This window comes from Cebidichthys violaceus, unplaced genomic scaffold (genome assembly GCF_023349555.1).
Source record: "Cebidichthys violaceus isolate CVI_PGR_0920_01 unplaced genomic scaffold, fCebVio1.0.p SCAF_9, whole genome shotgun sequence".
Lineage (NCBI taxonomy): Eukaryota > Metazoa > Chordata > Actinopteri > Perciformes > Stichaeidae > Cebidichthys > Cebidichthys violaceus.
In genome coordinates, this window is record NW_027176975.1 from 10,227,497 (window position 1) to 10,245,384 (window position 17,888).

Genomic DNA, 17,888 nt, shown 5'->3' on the forward strand with positions numbered 1-17,888 from the left:
ACATTTTTTTCCCCGATTTAAACCGTTCTATAGCAAAGCTGATTTTGCATAACGCTTGTTTCCGTATATACTGTATATTGATTTGAATTGTCATGAATTTGCATCAGTTATATACTGTTGTTGACTTGATCTTTCATTTGATTTTTTATCAATAACAAACCCCCTTTAGAACTTCAATGTTCACTATAGCCTTTATTAGCAAAACTAACTATTTTTTTCTATTGACTCATTTCAGAATTCAAGGTTAGTATCACACTCCGGGGCATATAATGGCTCTCTTAATGATTGCATCCACATGAATACGTGTGGCTCCTCTCTTATTGACTGTTTTCTCAACCAGGTTCAGAGGGCAAGTAGAGAGTGAAGCTCCCTCTCTGCCAGGTTATTTATGACTTTTCTTCCCCAAAGTTATTTTTCTTTCTGTGATTGCGGAGCGGTGTGTTAAATCCGACGTGTCGGGAGATTACTCAGCTGGCCGTCAAGTGCACATGGTCAATTTGCCATGATGAGAGGAACTGGCTCACACAACCCCTGGAATCTCTCAGTGGAATCCCTGGGGGGAACTCCTCTCAACACACACACACACACACACACACACACACACACACACACACACACACACACACACACACACACACACACACACGTTCACGTAGGACGCCAAATGTGGTAGTCATTTTAGCCGCCAAAATCAAATAGAGGTTCAATCGTTTCCACATTTCTTAAGATAACATTATGAGAGGGAAAGAGATCGGAGGGCCGGGGCAATCAAAAATGTTCTGTTTGGTGATGTTTCTATGGAAGGAGAAATAATGGGGTCATGGGATGAAAGGTGAGACATGTGTAAGAGCAGTTCCTGGGTTCAGCAATAGGACAGTGCCACTTGTTTCTGACTTCACACACGCACAGTTCACTGCTGTCAAAGGCAGCCTGTTAGAGATGCCCTATGGCCACTCCTCGTAGCAATTAGTGCAATTGGACCTAATAACTTTGGGAATTACTAGAAAAACAGGAGGGGAGGGGTCAGTAACAAAATCTGTAGGGCGCCAAACACATGTTGGAGTATTTAGGTACACATCCTTTGAAAACTTTCTCAATGAATGAATGATGTGAATGTAAATGCATGTATATTAAGGATCGCTGTCTGTTGCAGCTTCAGTGCCATTTGTTAGCGTGAGCCATTCATTTCCCCCCGAAGTTTCCTGAAATGCTCTGATGCGTGAGAGGGGAGTGGTTACTAGCAAAAGAGTTATTCATAACTGCTGATCCTTTTGTGCAAGGGATCTGTGTAGGATGGGGGGTGCGTTGAATGCAGGCTGGTACCCGTCTGTGGGTCTCAGACGGACCTTGAGACATGTAGAATGGGCAAAGGGGCGTTTCCTCTGTTCACACTTGAGCTCTGCCTAGCCATGCTGAACCCCCCGGCCTTCATCTCTTCTCTAGGCCATCATCTTGTGTCTCCCAGCGACAGAGTAATGAAGTGGGGACCATTACGGTCACTATGGCTAATACTGAGCTAATGGAGTTCAGATAGAGGACCAGCCCACCTCTACCCATTAAAATAGGCTAGGGCAGTTAAGCCACGATTAAGAAGTGGGAAGGCTGAACCTTTGGAGCTATCCTTTTGAAATTCAAATATGCTCTTCATTTTTGTGGCTGACACATCACTCAATCTGACTTTTTATGCTCTGAGGGAATGTGAGCCTTGTGTGTGCTGACATTCTATGAATATGGTGTATCATACTTTATACAGTGCAATGCTATGCAATGTGAGCAAAGTTCAGTTCTTGCATGGCTAGATGAATGCATACACTTTCTAACAAACAAGTTTGCTGTAATCTTGGTCACAGTCTGCCTGAGCCTTTAATGAGGGCCTTTTTGTCACGATGGCTCTGCATCTGATCCTCGGTGAGAAGTGAAATTTCTGCAGTCAGCAGTCAGCACTTCCCTACACAGAAGCTTGCTGCTGCAGAAATCCACTAGCCAAGAGATTTTTGAGTTACAACGTCGCCATATTTGAGGCTTCTGTCACATTCCATGTTCAGACTGGCCTCTGCCTTGGCCACATGATTTGCTACACTGCTAACTCCTGTTGCCAAGAACTGTCTTCCTCTGACTTCTGACATCAACCATCTTTAAACACTTTGCACTGCGCTGCAGTCTCTCAAATTTCTCTTTTTCCTGTCTGTCTTTTCTCTCACATTCACTTTTTTGCGCTCTCTCTTTCATTTGCTTTTCCCCTTTGTGTTCCTCCTCAGCGATCTGGCTCACAGCTGAGTCTGATTCAGGCATGGAAGGGATCAGATGATTTCAACTGGAAAAACTGCATTCATTTTGCATATTGCTTTGAACCCCGCTAGTATCCAGTTGTCTGTTTTACAGTGATACCCATATAACAGAAAGACTATGACGGTTGTTTCTGGTCCAACAGTACTTAATTAAGAAAATATCCCAGTTCAGTGATTAGGTGTCACCCAGAAAATAATGTTTTTTTTTTCTTTTGTATTGTCTGACTCATAAAAATGGTATTTAAAAAAACAAAAACAAACAAACAAAAAATAAGTTCATAAAATAAAATAAAAAATATACATATTCTGCACTTATGAGACCCTCGTTTTGCTTACTGTGAACAGCTGTAAGATCCACATCATTCAAGATAATTGTTTCTTTGTGAAATAATACTTTTACATACATGCCAACGATAGCTCTATTATGATAACATGTGTTGTACATGAGGAGGGTAGTTCATATCATGTTTTGCGGAGTGTTGGACAGGGCCGACATGAATACAGGGTGTAACCCTTTGTGGGTCCCGAGAGGTTCCAGGGTGATCCAGAATGGGCGATGGGCGTTTCTCCCCGTTCACACTTGATCTCTGCCCAGCCATGCTGAACCCCTCAGCCTTCGTCTCTTCTCAGGGCCATCATCTCCACTTCTCTCCATGCAGCAGAGTAATGGAGTGGGGAACATTAGGGTCACAGTGGCTAATACAGGGCTAATGGGGATCAAACAGACGCCCAGCCCACCTCTATCTTAAGCATGGAAGTAAATGAAAGACTCTTAACGGACAATATGCAGGGGGTGTCCAAGCAACAGTGGTTTTACTGCTGTCTGAGCTGCTCATGAAATGTCATAATTTTGCAGTGCTTGCTGTTGGTCTGTATCATACAACATTTTTTGTTATTTTAAAATAGAATTTAGTATTTCGACATTCATAGATACATTGCGGTCCCTAATTTAAAACTCACTATTTGAGTAATAGTATCAGCAGCCCTAGTCTTCTCCATAGTTTAGCCACTATCACTGTGTTTGTATTGTTTTAACTCAGCTATTGCATTATTAGTTAAAATGAGTAATGTAAATGTTTGAACTTCATCTTCTGTACATATTCTTCTTTATTGTTTTTAATCCCCCTTCCCAACTTGTTCCAGCCTGTATATCTTCCTCGTCAGTAATAGGAGGAAGGCCATTATTCAGGATAGAGGTGTTAGCCGTTCTGGGCCGACCTATATTGATCGCCTGTAAGAGGACGCTGAGCGGGGGAGAAGGACTATTTGCTTTAAAGTTCAATGGCTCTCCACTGCTGTTAGTGTTGCAGCCACAGGAGCAATCGATATCTGGACAGGGACCTGTGTCACGAGACACGCTCCCCATTTAGAAACATCATAATACTGTGCTGATGCTGTTACCCCACGGCCAGAGCTTCTGTTTAGATTATTTTTTTCTTCTTTACCCCCTCCCTTGTGTCTTGGTTGTCATGTTCCCTCATTGCACCTTACAAGCTGCTTTCTTATTTTATACTGTAGGCTGGGTTTTAGCATGGCAGGCTGGAATCAGTGTGAATTGTAATTATAGATGATACACATGGCTGGAAGGGAGAGATAGAGAGAATACACAGAGCAGAATAAAAGGCAAACAGTCATTTGCAGCAAAGGTAGGTGTCACAAGGTAACTGATTATGTAAAGAACACAGTGAAGGTGTTCAGTGGTGTGTGTGTGTGTGTGTGTGTGTGTGTGTGTGTGTGTGTGTGTGTGTGTGTGTGTGTGTGTGTGTGTGTGTGTTTGTGTGTGTGTGTGTGTGTGTGTGTGTGTGTGTGTGTGTGTGTGTGTGTGTGTGTGTTTGTGTGTGCTTCCGCACACCTCTTTTTTTGCCAATGAAATAAGAAATATATAATAAAATGGGCTCACTGCATTTCCTGGCTGTGGTTCAAGTGCTAAGGGGAAAGAAAGATAAAGGGCACGATTGTTTCTAGTTCAAGGTGTGTAATGCACAGAGGCGTACATACATAATGGGGTATTGTCAGGGGGTTAGTGTGAGGATATTAATGCGCTGGTTTGTCCATGCTATTTGGTGCAGTGTCGCTCCCTGAAGGGAACAGTGAGAGTATGCTGCTCTAACTACTCTACCCCCTCCACACTCTCTTACCCCAAGGCCCCGACTAGAGGTCACTCTGTTAAGCACAAGAGGCGAGGCCTATTTTAGCCACGATGTTCCAAATACATTCCTCTCCTCTCTTCTCCTTTCCTTCGTTGGTAAACATAAATGCCCCGCCTTGCCTCATTGTGTTCCGAGCGTTCACCCTCTTTTTAAACCCTCTCAGTATCTCTGCTCATCCCTCAGTGTAATCCTTCTCTAGCCATATGCATATGCATAGCTGCTCTATGGTTGTGCATACATTTGCATCAGTGCCCCCTTTTGCCGCCAACCACCCCCACCCCCCACCTCCTTCTACCAACACTCCTACTTCTGCCAACACTCCTCCCAATAGCCTCCCAATGAACCTGTTTATGTTTGAACATTCCCACTGGCATTTGAACTCATCACATCGATTTCTTTTATGGCGAGAGGTTGTGAGGCAGTTCGTTAAAGGGGTTGAAATCGACCATCTAAATATTTGACTAAGAGGTCACTGAGATCGCGGCAGGCCCTAGCGAGAAATAAAGACGAAGTTGCAAGAGAAAGGGGAAGAGGCTGGGCGTCTTCGACAGGAAGAGGCTGACAGGAAGATCCAGCCAGAGGAGGAGTGCCGCAGCAGGATGCAGAGAGTAGAACGGAGCAGAGAGAGGCTGCAGTGCTGAACATAGGTTGCATTTTACTTAGGTTCCACAAGAGGGTGCTGCTGGACAATCCATCTCATATCTTTAAAAGGAAGAGAGAAAGAACTTCCAAAACACCAAATACATTTATATGTATTCACATTTAAACAACCTCCACTCGTAATCTTTCAAATAAAGTTATGTACTTGTACTTAAGTTGCGGTCCTGAAAACTAAATTGATTTTCTTTGCACTTCTCTAAGTACTGCTATTGTGAATGTGTGACAGTAATTACATGCTAAGCCGTCAGTGACATCAAGCAAAATTGACTTCACTCTTCCCTTGCATTGTCAATCCATCGTTTTGCCTGAACAAAAATGTGTTCCAGAGATAAATCTAAATAGAGAGGGGTCTTGACCGACACAAGGAAGAAATGTGAAATAATGAATCTAATTGAATGTCTATTAAAATGATAATTTCTGCCTGATTGGGAAAGTGAGTGGCAGTGTCCAGAGTATTACCTGCCACAGTGTTCCTCACTTCACCAAAGACACGACTATCTCCCTTCTTTCTCTCTTTTTCACTAAGTCATCTCTCTCCTTCTGTCTTCATCTGCACAACATTTTAGACCTCTTGTCATGATTCACATAGAGTTCTATCCTAAATTGCAGCATTAGGATATACAGATGATAGCATTTGCACTACAATCCCCTCCCATTATGCCCACCATGACAATAGCCCCAGGGCACACAGAGGGGCTCATGTACCATCTCCTCTGGATACTTTATGCTTAAATGAATAATGCATACAAATATTCACTGTAAAACAAGTGTGTGTCCTCAGTTAATTGCTTAGCACAAATTATGTATTTTACTATATCATCACTAGCATATGTTCCTTGTCAAGACAATGGCTCCTAGGTTTTGAAAATAAAAAAATAAAAGGGATTTGCATCAGAAACATAGAGCGACGCTTGTCTTCACAATAGCTAGGCTCTACATAATCCACTTGTTATTGGGAGTTGTTTAAATAATGGTAATTACTGATCTCTTTACATTGCATTCTCCCCCATTAACAAGCTGTGTATCTCCCCCTCTCTTCCTCACTGTCTCTTTTCTTGCACTACAGTTGTATGCTGCCGTGGTGTCTGTAGTCTGGTGTCTGTTGTCATGGTGTTCAGAGCCCATGCCAGATGTCATAGTTAACTTTGAGAGAGGGAGAGAATCGTGCTCGAGGCTATTTTGTTGTCAGTGATTTAAATGAAACACAGAGATGTTAAAATGTTAGACTTGCCCCACAAAGCTTCCCCTTTTTCTTGCTTTTTTATTTTTTGAGAGCGATATTAAATTTACCTTGAGGGTACACAGCCTTTTGCTCTGTTATATACAAGAGACTCGCACAGATTTGTTTGAAATCGGCTTGAACAAGTAGTTATCAGAGAAGAAATTAAAGTGGCTAAGATAAAAATGTATTTATGTTATTTTAATGTAATTCGAATACCCCCCCCCCCTGCAAAAAAAAAGTATATTAGAGTCAGGAGTAAAAATTGATTTCAGCATGTGAAAGTGCATTATGTGGTGCAGTCCCTCAGACTAAGCTGTGTGAGTATGACATATTCTGAATTGTCATAATTCTGAAAAGTTCTTATCAACAACCAATATCTGCTTTTGACAAAGGGCTCATGTCTAACCACTCAGCAAGCTATTCTGTTGTTTTGTCAAGATTTTTCACAGATTTTCTTTTCCTCACTTTGACTCTGACTACAGTACAACTCACTTGGTTTCCATTATTATTTGTTACAGTAAATGCTCAATATTTAAAAGAAGATCTGGTTTAAATACATTTTAATGCAAGAGTTGAATAAAGGTTAATTATTAGATTACACCATACGTGTGTTATGAATTAATTAACAGTAATTATAAATAAATGCATGCCTATATACCGTATGTTTGTGTGTGTATATTATATGCATCCATGTATTACATACATAAATTAAATATATACATACTATACATTAACTCAAACTGGACACCTTGAATTTACTTTTGTAATGCTTAAAGTTGCTCCTTATTGCTGTGTCTGCACATAAGCATATCATTCAAACTTTCCTTAAGATTTTTTTAAATCAATAACTGCATATGATACAACACTGAATCTTAATATTCCATTTTGTATTCATCCAAAATTGAAATAATGAATATTTGAAAAAAATATTTTCAGTATAGTTCTAGGTAAATCAAATTAATTAATTATGTTTATTATTCTATGAATATGTAGATTTTGTAGATACTGTACAAAGTGAAGCTGCTGTGAATGAATTAGACTGTAACATTTTATATTTAGGCAATAATTCATCAGCTAACTTTTATTGGTTTAATTTATGGGAAAGCAATTTTCACTACCAGCACTGTGGTAAACATCGTTAATCAAAATACATTATTATAATGAAGCTGTTTTAAAATGTTTATTAAAGGAAATAAAAAAGGGGTTACCCTTGCTTTGTGCATCTTTCCATTGTTGTGATAATTAATAGCTAAAGTGAACGCTTTCCTTGCCAATGCAGATGAGGAGAGAGTGCCAGAGCAGGAAGAACAGTTGGACTATAAATTTAACAATAGGCTTAACCTTAAGTGATGAACGGTATGTAATATTACAGGAGTAGTCCCAAGCAAATGCACCCCACGGCCTCACACCATGCTGGAGACCACAGCCAATTAAATCCATCGATGTAAATGTTGATCTAGCTGGCTGATGCTCATTGGACAGTGGGTGGCCTCTGGATTTTTACATTTAGCAGTTGATAGCGTTGTGAAGGAGGGGCGTGTGTGTGTGTGTGTGTTGCTCCAGGTTGAAATTATGTTTTGGTGAACAGAGTGAGTCATCTTTGTATCCTTGGCATCCTGGGTGGCTGCAACAGTGTTTGCACAGTATATTTAAGTGGAAACAAAATAATATTTGCGTTTAGACGTTAAATGGCACAAAATGTGTGGCTTTGTCTTTGCGACTGTTGCTTACAGTATCTATCCAGATCTGTTGGCCAGCAATTTAGTTGACCTCGTGAAACACTTAGTGACTTTGTACCAAGACTTACGTCACAAAGTGAAGTGTTAACCCCCACCCAGTGCAATTTGTGTCATTTGGTGATAGCCTTCCCTCTCTCTCTCTCTCTCCTTCTCTCTCTCTCTCTCTCTCTCTCTCTCCGGTGGCAGGGATGAGGAATCACCGACCACCACCACACCCTTGAGTGCCATTTGTTAATGAAGGCCAACGTGTTAGATGATAAATATGGTTGAAGAGAAATGGCACATGTAAGTGATCTCATTTAGGAGCATTACATTTGAATTTATTGGGGTACTTAGAGGGGACAGAGGGGCCATGACTCTAAGGGAGAGGGGAAGGGTGCAGATGACTGACTTATAATAGACAATGGAGTAAAGCAACTTAGCAACCAAAGATATATAATATAATATATACTGCAACCAGAGAAGGATGCAAGTTCAGTGCTTTTGGTATGTGTATATGCTTACATAGAGCTGAGTGTATCTACTGTATTTTTGTGCACATATGTTTAAGTATTAGAAAAAATGTGGTCGGAGTTTAGGAGATAAATAGTCTGCATTGATCCTGTTGTTTTTATCCTCAGCTCTTTTATATAGGCTCCATTGCTGTAGGATTGTAATGTTAGCCTTGTGTTTGTATATTGAATTATTACATTCCTGTAAATAGACAGTACAATATCAACACAACACGGAACAAGGCATTAAAATATAGTGCCACCTTAAATTTTATTCTAAACATTAATATGATACACCATGCCTGTCTACTTTTCAAAGTCATGTTTGATGTACTTAATTTGTTGAAAACATTTCATTAATCATTACCATCATAAAACACTGTTTGGGTGTAAAACCATTAAAACATGAGACTTACAAACAGAAAAAACAAAAACATGTTTATTCAGCAGGCATTCATTTGTGTAGGGACAAGCTCGTGGAGCAGTTTCCACTTAGTTTGGGACTCGTTTTTCTGTGCATAATCCTCGCATCAGAGAAAAAGAGCTTTGCAGGAGTTGCCTGCTTGCTTGGTTCACGGTTAATTTATGTTTGGTTTTGTTACAGTAACTACACCCATATTGTGCAGTCAACTATTCAGGAGAGTCCTACGGTATCTATAAACATTGGCAGAGTGAGACACACTGAATAAAAGACCTGCAATAGCTTCAACTGGTTGACACAATTTGGATTGCAGAAGACGAACAATATATTCAATCCATTTCTTGGCCCCGATGCATTTAGTAAATACAGTGCCTGGTTGGTAAGAGGGATGTTGACAGAAAATCAAAAGCAATGTAGCGGCAGCGTCCTATAATGGAGACTTAGCTCTACTTTACACTCCTCTTACAAAGATCTACGATTTGAAAACAATCAATCCCTTCATGAGAGCTTGTTATTTTCTCCTATAATAAGAGTAACGGCTTTTCATCATTCTCGCACAGCAATGATTGTGTTTACACTGAAAATGTAAGCATTCAGGGCACGAGTGTGAATACAAAAAAAAGAATATGGCAGGGCTTCTCTGTTGAATTTGTACTGCTGTCGTCAGATATTATTGAGGATTGAGAATATCCTCATGGCGTATTGCCGGCTTGCCATGAAGATGACACAGCACGGCACAGAGCAGTGGGGTGCTGGGCTTCTCCTCCCTGTCGCTAATTTGAGGCGAAGGATAGTATTTCTTTATAGACACGTGGACGTTTTTACGAAATATCCTGAATGACTGTACCATCATGCCTGGTCACTTTTGCTTCTGTTTATTCTTGAAAGCTGCTGTTACCAATACTCACTTCCTCCTCATATTCAGTTAAATATTTTGGTGTGATACTGTATCTGTTACTTGACATTACACAGGAACATCTGGAGTCTCTGTTGAACCAGGTGTTGATATAACAAATAAGCTTCCTTAGTAAATGGATAATGTTTTGACTCACTGCAGACCAGTGGTCCAGAGGAAATGTTTCTTGTTGAGGCTCAATAACACACTTAAGAGGACATTGTTTGTCTCTTTCTGCAAGATCCTGCCTATGGCACAGCCTTTATTAGGCCCTGTTGCGTTTCTTCTCACAAATGACCGTTAAACCTTCTTTTCTGCACCCTGACGCCTCGCCTGTTATTACTGCCATTGTTTCTCTTTCTGCTGTATACATGTGTGAGGCTGGGCCCTTTAATATGCGGAGAGCTTTTCCTAGGCTTTCCTACGGGCACACTGGTCTGTGTTTACTCCTCAGTCAGAATGCCTTCTTTCCACAAGTTTGACATGCCTTTTTGTTGCCATGGTAAGCCCTCCCTTAAAATATATATTTCTGCTTTTGGCCTGGATGTTTTTTTATCTCAGTGGTTTAGAGCCTGTTGCCCCCAGGGCCAGATTTAAATGTGTGTGGGTCTTCAAGGATTTCTCTGCAGAAAAGCCGTTTGGATTGCAGCCTCACCGCCATACAAGTGCGACCGAATTGTGTCATTTCAGGTTTTTGAGCCATCATTGGAACCAAAGGAAAGTCCAAAAGAGAAGCAAAAAACACAAGACAAAAGCTGATGAAAATGGACCAGATTGGATTATGTCAGACTTGGCATGTGCCTCGTTATGAGGGAAGTCTTCGTTCTGTCTTATCACACTCTGCCTTACAGCTAAATGAATTTAAAAAAAACAGGCAAAGCACAGCTCGGCTCCTTGGAAAACAACAGCCAGATCGTAACTGTAAATACTGGCTTAAAGTGGTGTGGGCTCCATGTGATTTTTAGTCACAAAACAGGAAGTGAAGGGAAAAAAACATACACTGTGCGATTGCACTAACTTCAGGGACATGGACCACTTTCTTAGCAGTTATCGATGGGGCAATCTATTCAACACTTGAGATGGTAACAGTTTTCTTATTGGCACATGTCACAGACTTGGATTGCTACCTGAGTATCTACCCATGGGTCCTTATGTTTAGAGAGCCACTATACAGTATTTTCAGATGGGTTCAACACTCAGGGTCAGCTTAGACAGAAACTGTTTAAATCCTTGTCACTCCAGATAAGAAATTAAACAATAGTCATGCTACAGAAATAGATCACAGGGTGGTTCTGTTTGGGTATGAGAACAGATTATACGATAAGTGAATATGTACAGTAAATATATAATATATAAATATATATTTTCATTTTATAATCACGCATTTTGTTTAGTTTCTTTCTCTCATTTCTGCATCACTTTTAATTAGTGCAACTCAACCTCCATGTCTCAGAGAGCCAGGAGGCTGCCTATTTGCAATGTTCAACAGGTAATCAAGACTGATTAAGCACTCAAAGTAGCCTAATTGCATTAGATATCAGAAGCACGCTATAACCACCTTCACTGCAAACACACATGGTCTCTCTGAAAAAAAACAGTTAACATATCATAAGAGAAAGTATTTAAATCTTCAGTAGCTAGAGAGAGGCTTATGATTGTACATTTTAAATTCTAAACTCAAACATAAGGTCACGAAATCTTCATTGGGCAATGTGAAAACTAAAGTTGTTATTTGGGTAAAAGGCAGAGGTGTTATTTATATCTTTAAATGATGTGTCCCTTTAAGTCATACCATATAATGTCATATTCTTTAATCCAAGACAAAACGGAATTGATTGTGTGCAGTATACCGTATGTGTGTTAGTGAACATGCACTGTTCGCTCTGCCATGTCTGAACTCCTTCTGAATCACTGTGAATCCCTTTAAGTGTGATGTGACATGTCCTGAAGTCCCTGTTTAGCACCTCTCTCTGTGTGTTCAGGGTGTGAACTGATACCTAGCAGTGGCAAGAGGGAGATAGCTGAGGTCTACATAAACGAAGAGGCTACGGGGATTAGCCCTGAGAAAGCAGAAAGCACACTGGGGAGAAAGAAACGGATATGGGAAGAAATAAAGAAAGAAAGAGAGGAGAGAGAAAGAGAGAGATGGGGCTTTAATGGTAGGTTGTCAATTTTATCCAATTTAGCTCAGGAGGAAGCTATTTTCTTGGAATTAGATGGCTGGATCAATGCAGCTTTCCAGGCATTTATTATTGCGTGGTGACATCAACTGCTGCGTTCATCACCAGGCAGAAAAAAAAAGAAAAAACCCAAAACCAAGCAACACAATATTTTTAAAGGGCACAACCTTATTACCACTTGTCAGTTTATTATGCATTTAAAGTGGGGGGCAAGAGTTCAGCAGTGAAACACTTTGATTGAGCCCTTTGAACTCAACCAGGAAAGAAATCAGTTCTCTTAATCCCGGCTCACATCAGCTATGATGATGTGATCATCATAGCTGGAGGATACAGACCTCTGTGTCCATCATCTCCAGGTCAGCCAACTGCTGCACCAGTACTAATGCAATCACCCCTGTGATCTGAACTTCAGAACCACGAGCCAAAATAAATAGATAAACATGTCTAAGATATGGCGCTGAAGAAAGAGAAGGTGTGAATGAGTCATTCGCTAAAGGTTCATCCAATGTGGACCTATAGAACTCTTCCAGCTGGTCTCGATAGCCTAAGGTGATATGAGTTATGTGATACAGGATCTTTTAATCATACAAGTAATGCTTCTCTCATTAGCACAGGTCATGCTCTCGGCTTCAAGTAGTTCACACTTTTCATCATCTTACCCAAAGAGACTAGCATGAAAAGGCCGGGTTGAAAAGTCAAATGATATACTCTATGCAGAGGAAAAATTATGAATAGTGTAGCATAGTATGTGGTGTAAGCATATTTAAAGGTGTGTGGGTGTATGGTGTGGATCTCAAGGGTTTGAGAGCATATTCCGCTGAGTACATCCACGTCAACATCTGGAACATAGAAGGTTGTGCAGGGATCCATTTCAGAATTCCCCAGACTCATACACAGTGTAGATCAAGGGCCAAGCATGCCTCTGTTTCTATCCTAGAGAAATCTATTGCCACAATTTATCAACTTTGATTGGTTAACACTTGGACTCACAAAATGGAACCCTTCATAATTTAGAAGCTGCTCTAAATGCAGTTGGCCGGGCTACATCTAAATGTTTAAAAGTCAAGTGAAGGAAGGAGGCGGTTAGACCTGAAGTTATGTCCTCCAAGGGAACTTTACAAAGATCCTCTCACAGATTTATAGCCACTTACCTTGGAGCCTGAGTCGATATTCATAAACGTGGCTTCAAACAAAGCCCCCCATTCACTACCCTTGCTTGTAAATAAATACAGATATGCCTATTTTACAGACAACAGCAATCTAAAATATTACCACCAGCATAATTTTACCACACACATTAATATTTTACAGCACATTGTATTTTACCACATTGAATCTTAAACTTTCATGGCAGGCCCCAAGGATTTTATTCTTTAGGAGTCTGTATCATTATTAGCCAAGCTATATAACAGGTACAGCAGAATGTTGCCTTGCTTTTGTATTCATTTCATAGACAATATTTTCATGGATCAATAGCGTCAACAAAGTTATTCCTTTCTGTATTATCAGTTTTTATACTGAGACCTTCTTAAGACTCAAAATTACTTGAGTGTGTTTTGTGCTGTTGTATTCTGCCCTTGGGAGTTAAAAAAAGAAAAAATATTGAAACGTACGTGTTGGTAACTAGTCCTATGTTGTACTGTGACATGACAATCCTTTGCCATTTATAGAGGTCATTACATTTACCACCCATAGACAGATTTATAAATTACTTATATCATAGTAAGACCCTATTTAATCAAGGTTAGAAATGTTTAGTTTTTATCTAAACAAGTAAAACCCGACCTGTACAGTGTCTGCCTCATTATGATGGGAATACACGCTTAACATCTGCATGTGTGAGTTTGCATCTGTGCTTGTTTATATGGCTGTGTAGTGATTTAAGTGGTTTTAGTGTCAAAACAAGTCTAATGAGCTGGCACAATAATTATCAGCCATTTTGCTCTCACTTAGCTAATTGAGGCTTTATATTAGAGTTAATACCTCTTCCTATGTACACTGTTTTACAGTTACCAAAATGTTTGGCCAGAAATAGTGCTGTCAGTAATTTAGATTTTGAAATTGTTCATGTCAGTGTTTTAATGTCTCCCTATTAACCATACTTATGAGGTTTGACAATCCTCCCCAGATGGAGGCCGTTGATCAACTCCTGTTCAGTGTATTTTTTAAATGCAAACAACTATTATATACAATAATATCAAAGTCAAAAAGGACAAGCAGTTACCTTGGTTCTAATCTGATGTGCTTTAGTTTTGCTGGGAGTTTTTTTGGGAGGCATAAATAGAAATATTTAATTTAATTTTGTAATAACCTAATAGAACTATTGAGTCTAATGGCATAACTGTAATTTACTGTATGCTGTGTACAAAGGCTATCATATAACGGCAAGTTATACTAAAGAGCTCCTCTTTTTTTACATTCTCCCTGCACTTTTTTTTCATTGTCTATCATGTTTCTGCCTCTACTCCTCCTTTCACTCTTTGCTCCATGTATTTGAAGCACTTTGTGAAATTCCTGTCTTATCCAGGTGAGTATGAGTTGATCCCCAGACCCTTTGCTCTTGTCAGGAATCTCCCAGGCTATCGGGCTCTCCTGGGGCCCTGTTTCACACACCAAATTGATGTCTCCGACTGGAAATGACACTTTCAGCAGGATTTGCCATTCTAAACCACCTCAAACCCATGTGATCTCACCCATTCACTCTCAGAGGGATTGCCTTGAAATGCACCATAGCTTCAAAAGCCAATGAGCATAGCATGCTTGAATGAAAAGCTGATACATATCCTATCAGGGAAAAAAAGAAAGAAAGATATTCTAAAATGCTGGCAATGTAGAACAGTATTTTTTTGCTCTGAACAAAGACCAACAGTGAATAAGTAGGTATTGCCTGGGGGAATGCAACCGAGGGTAAAACCGAGTGAAACTAAGAGAAATCAATAACCACATGAATTTTCATGTGTAGGTGCTTGTCCACCATTTGCTTTATCTTGTTAATATCTGTCTCGGTCTGTCCTTCCATGAATACAGACACAGATGGTATGATTACTACATACCATTCAGATCCTGCCATCTTTTTCTGACACTCTATTTTAAGGAGGACCACAGTGACCATGTTGCTTTCCTTAAGGACTAGTTATGATATAATTTGACGATGTAGTAGAAGGAAAGGGAAAAAGGTGTGACTAAGAATCCCTCCCTTGACTTATTTTCATCCCAAAGTCTTTTTGGGGCTGCACGTTTCTCCTAGGGGGCTCTACAGACTGGCATAATGGATAAGGGCAAGGGTGTGAAAGGAGCACCTTAAGGCTCCTCATTCAACGCTCCCAATCTCTGCTGCACACACTCTTGAGCTGTGAAGGCCTTCTTTATTTGCCCTGCTAGCATGGGAGCCCTGTAATAGGCTCTAATTGATAGGGAGGTGTTGGGGTCTTTCTGTATGGGCTGAAGGGATGAGAGTAAGAGAGAGAAAGAGGGGGAGAGAGAGAGGATTACATGCGGGCATGTGGGGTGGAGCGGAGGAGGAGGAGAGGCTGTGGAGCGGTCTAGGCCCCATCCGTAATGAGTCATTAATTTCCTCGCGGTTTTGTGGCGGTTGGCTCATTACTGGTCTGCAGAGGAGCAGGAACAAAGCTCTGGGTAGGTAGGAGGTGAGCTTAAATAGTTGGGGCTCAACACTCCCCAACAAAAGGAGGAAGAGAACGTTGAATGGCACTTGGAACAGATGCAGTAAAAAGTGGCAGATGCAAATTGCGGGAGAGCAAGTCTTCCTTCAAGCACTTTTCTCTTTTTATTTTGTCAGACTTCAGCCTGAGAGTCTAATTAGTTAGTGAGGTGTTTCACTTCTGATAGGGCTGTGTCTCGTTATTGTCACAAAGAGAATTCGTAGAAATGGGAGGAAACGCATATGTTCCACAGTCCCCAGTGGAAGCTGCTCACTGCTATAGTGTAATTGATTTAATTATTTATTTTACCCTATAGAAATTGAAAGGTGTGCAATATTTTCATGCTTTGAAATGATGTTGCATATTGTTTAAAATGTGATAAAACAGTATGAGAATGATGCCTACAGGTAATTAATTATGTTTTTAATTATGTGCTTATGCTCTTCTCCCAACAGGCAAAATGATTATGGACAACTTGGCAGTGGTTCTGATGAAAATGTGGTCGTCCCTCGCTTTGTTGAGTTTGTGGACCATGTGTCGAAGGTCGCTTGTGGGGCAAACCACAATCTTGCACTGACAGGTACAATAATGCACTGTGCAGCCCTGCTATGATACACGCCATTCAATCAACATATTAACATTACAATGGATAATGATTGAGGATATCTAGTTGCCCCTTTCCAATTTGTTCTCTTTCTTTAATATCTTTAACATACAAGAAGTGGATCCTGTTGTTGACCCTTCACCTATTACACTAGATTTCTTATTCCGTAAAAGGAACCAGCAAGACATGGACGTCACTTCTCATGAGCTGTCACTGTGTGCATCAAAGTTCACCTACTTTACTCAATTTTATGCAAATATCAGAGCCCTCAAGCCCTCGATCGGCACATCTCCTGAGAGAGAGACAAGGAGGGAGAGAGACAGAGTTAGCGGGAATATGGCCCTGGCTCCTGATCCATAACAGTCATTGCCTGTTACATACATTTCAGAATTCATTCAGGCTATGAAGATAATCGAGGTAGTCGACAGTTTCCCCTGCAGCTCAATGGATTTATGATAGCACTGTCAAGAAAATGAGGCGAAATGACACAGTAGCTGACTTTAGCTGCAAATAATGTGATAGGCCGTACAGTGGTGCAGCAGCAGCTGCTGTCATTGCAGGTAATAGGCTATAAAGAAGCCTGATAGCAATACCTGTCATTTCTTAATGGCTGACTTCACTGAAGAGCTTTTGTGGCCTTTAACATGAAGATAATGGAAGATACAACAAATTTTACAGCTTTTGCGTTGCATCCATAATTTATCACCAGAGGCCCCATGCAGCAGCAGCAGCAGCAGCACAACAAGGACAACATGCTCCTAGAGGCGTGCTGAAGAAGAATGCAAGATGAACTTCAGGGGGTTAGAGGCCCCTGCTATACTTTGCAATTAACGGAGTCCAAAACATCTTCTATCAGTTGGTATCATATACCTGTCATTTTTCATGACAATACCTTTATGTAATTCATTTGTTTTGGAAATAAGAAGTCTAAGCTAAGATACTTTAAGCTATCTTAAATGTTACATTGAAACAGTACTGTATTTATTAGTTAGCAGAACTAATCTCTTGATCACCTGGTTACTTTTTGCTCATATTGGAAACTTTATTGATTACCTCCTTGATGACATGCAGGTGATGGCAGGTTGTTTCAGTGGGGCTGTGGACGGGCATGTGGAAACATAAAGAGGAACATCCTTCTCCCAGAGGAAGTGTCGCTACCAAGCTCGCCATTGAGAGACATTGCTGGAGGATGTTGGCATAGCCTGCTTCTAACAGGTTAGTCTCTGCTTATATTTTAAACTTATTCGTTTAGCACACTGTAATACAGACTTTTTTAACATTTACTAAATCCATCAGTGCCTTAGTGCATGCAGACATAGAGTACTTTACATGCTTGGAAGTACTGTACACATTGACATGTCCACGACCTCAACGTAAAGTATGTGTAAATCCTTGGTGTGTGTCTTGGCCCTCACACAGACGTGTGAGTGTGTGCTTGTAGCTGTGGTGTCCATCTATTCGCATCATTCATTAAGAGCTCTCCCAGGGCTAGTGCGGCTACATAAACACAGAGGTTGAGGCCACGGCTGCTCTTTCACCTCACTGCAGAGAACTTCAAAGTCACTTGTCCTCACAC

General features: G+C 40.6%; 1 protein-coding gene across 3 annotated transcripts in view; it reads left to right on the forward strand.

The window, feature by feature from the left end:
- Window positions 1-17,888, forward strand: part of LOC137867186 (uncharacterized) — a 288,647-nt gene that overhangs the window by 91,423 nt on the left and 179,336 nt on the right. For all 3 annotated transcript variants that reach the window (XM_068703649.1, XM_068703652.1, XM_068703650.1), the window contains 2 exons: window positions 16,164-16,288; window positions 17,384-17,527. In XM_068703649.1, coding sequence (XP_068559750.1) covers window positions 16,164-16,288; window positions 17,384-17,527 — 269 coding nt within the window. The remainder of the gene's footprint in view (window positions 1-16,163; window positions 16,289-17,383; window positions 17,528-17,888) is intronic.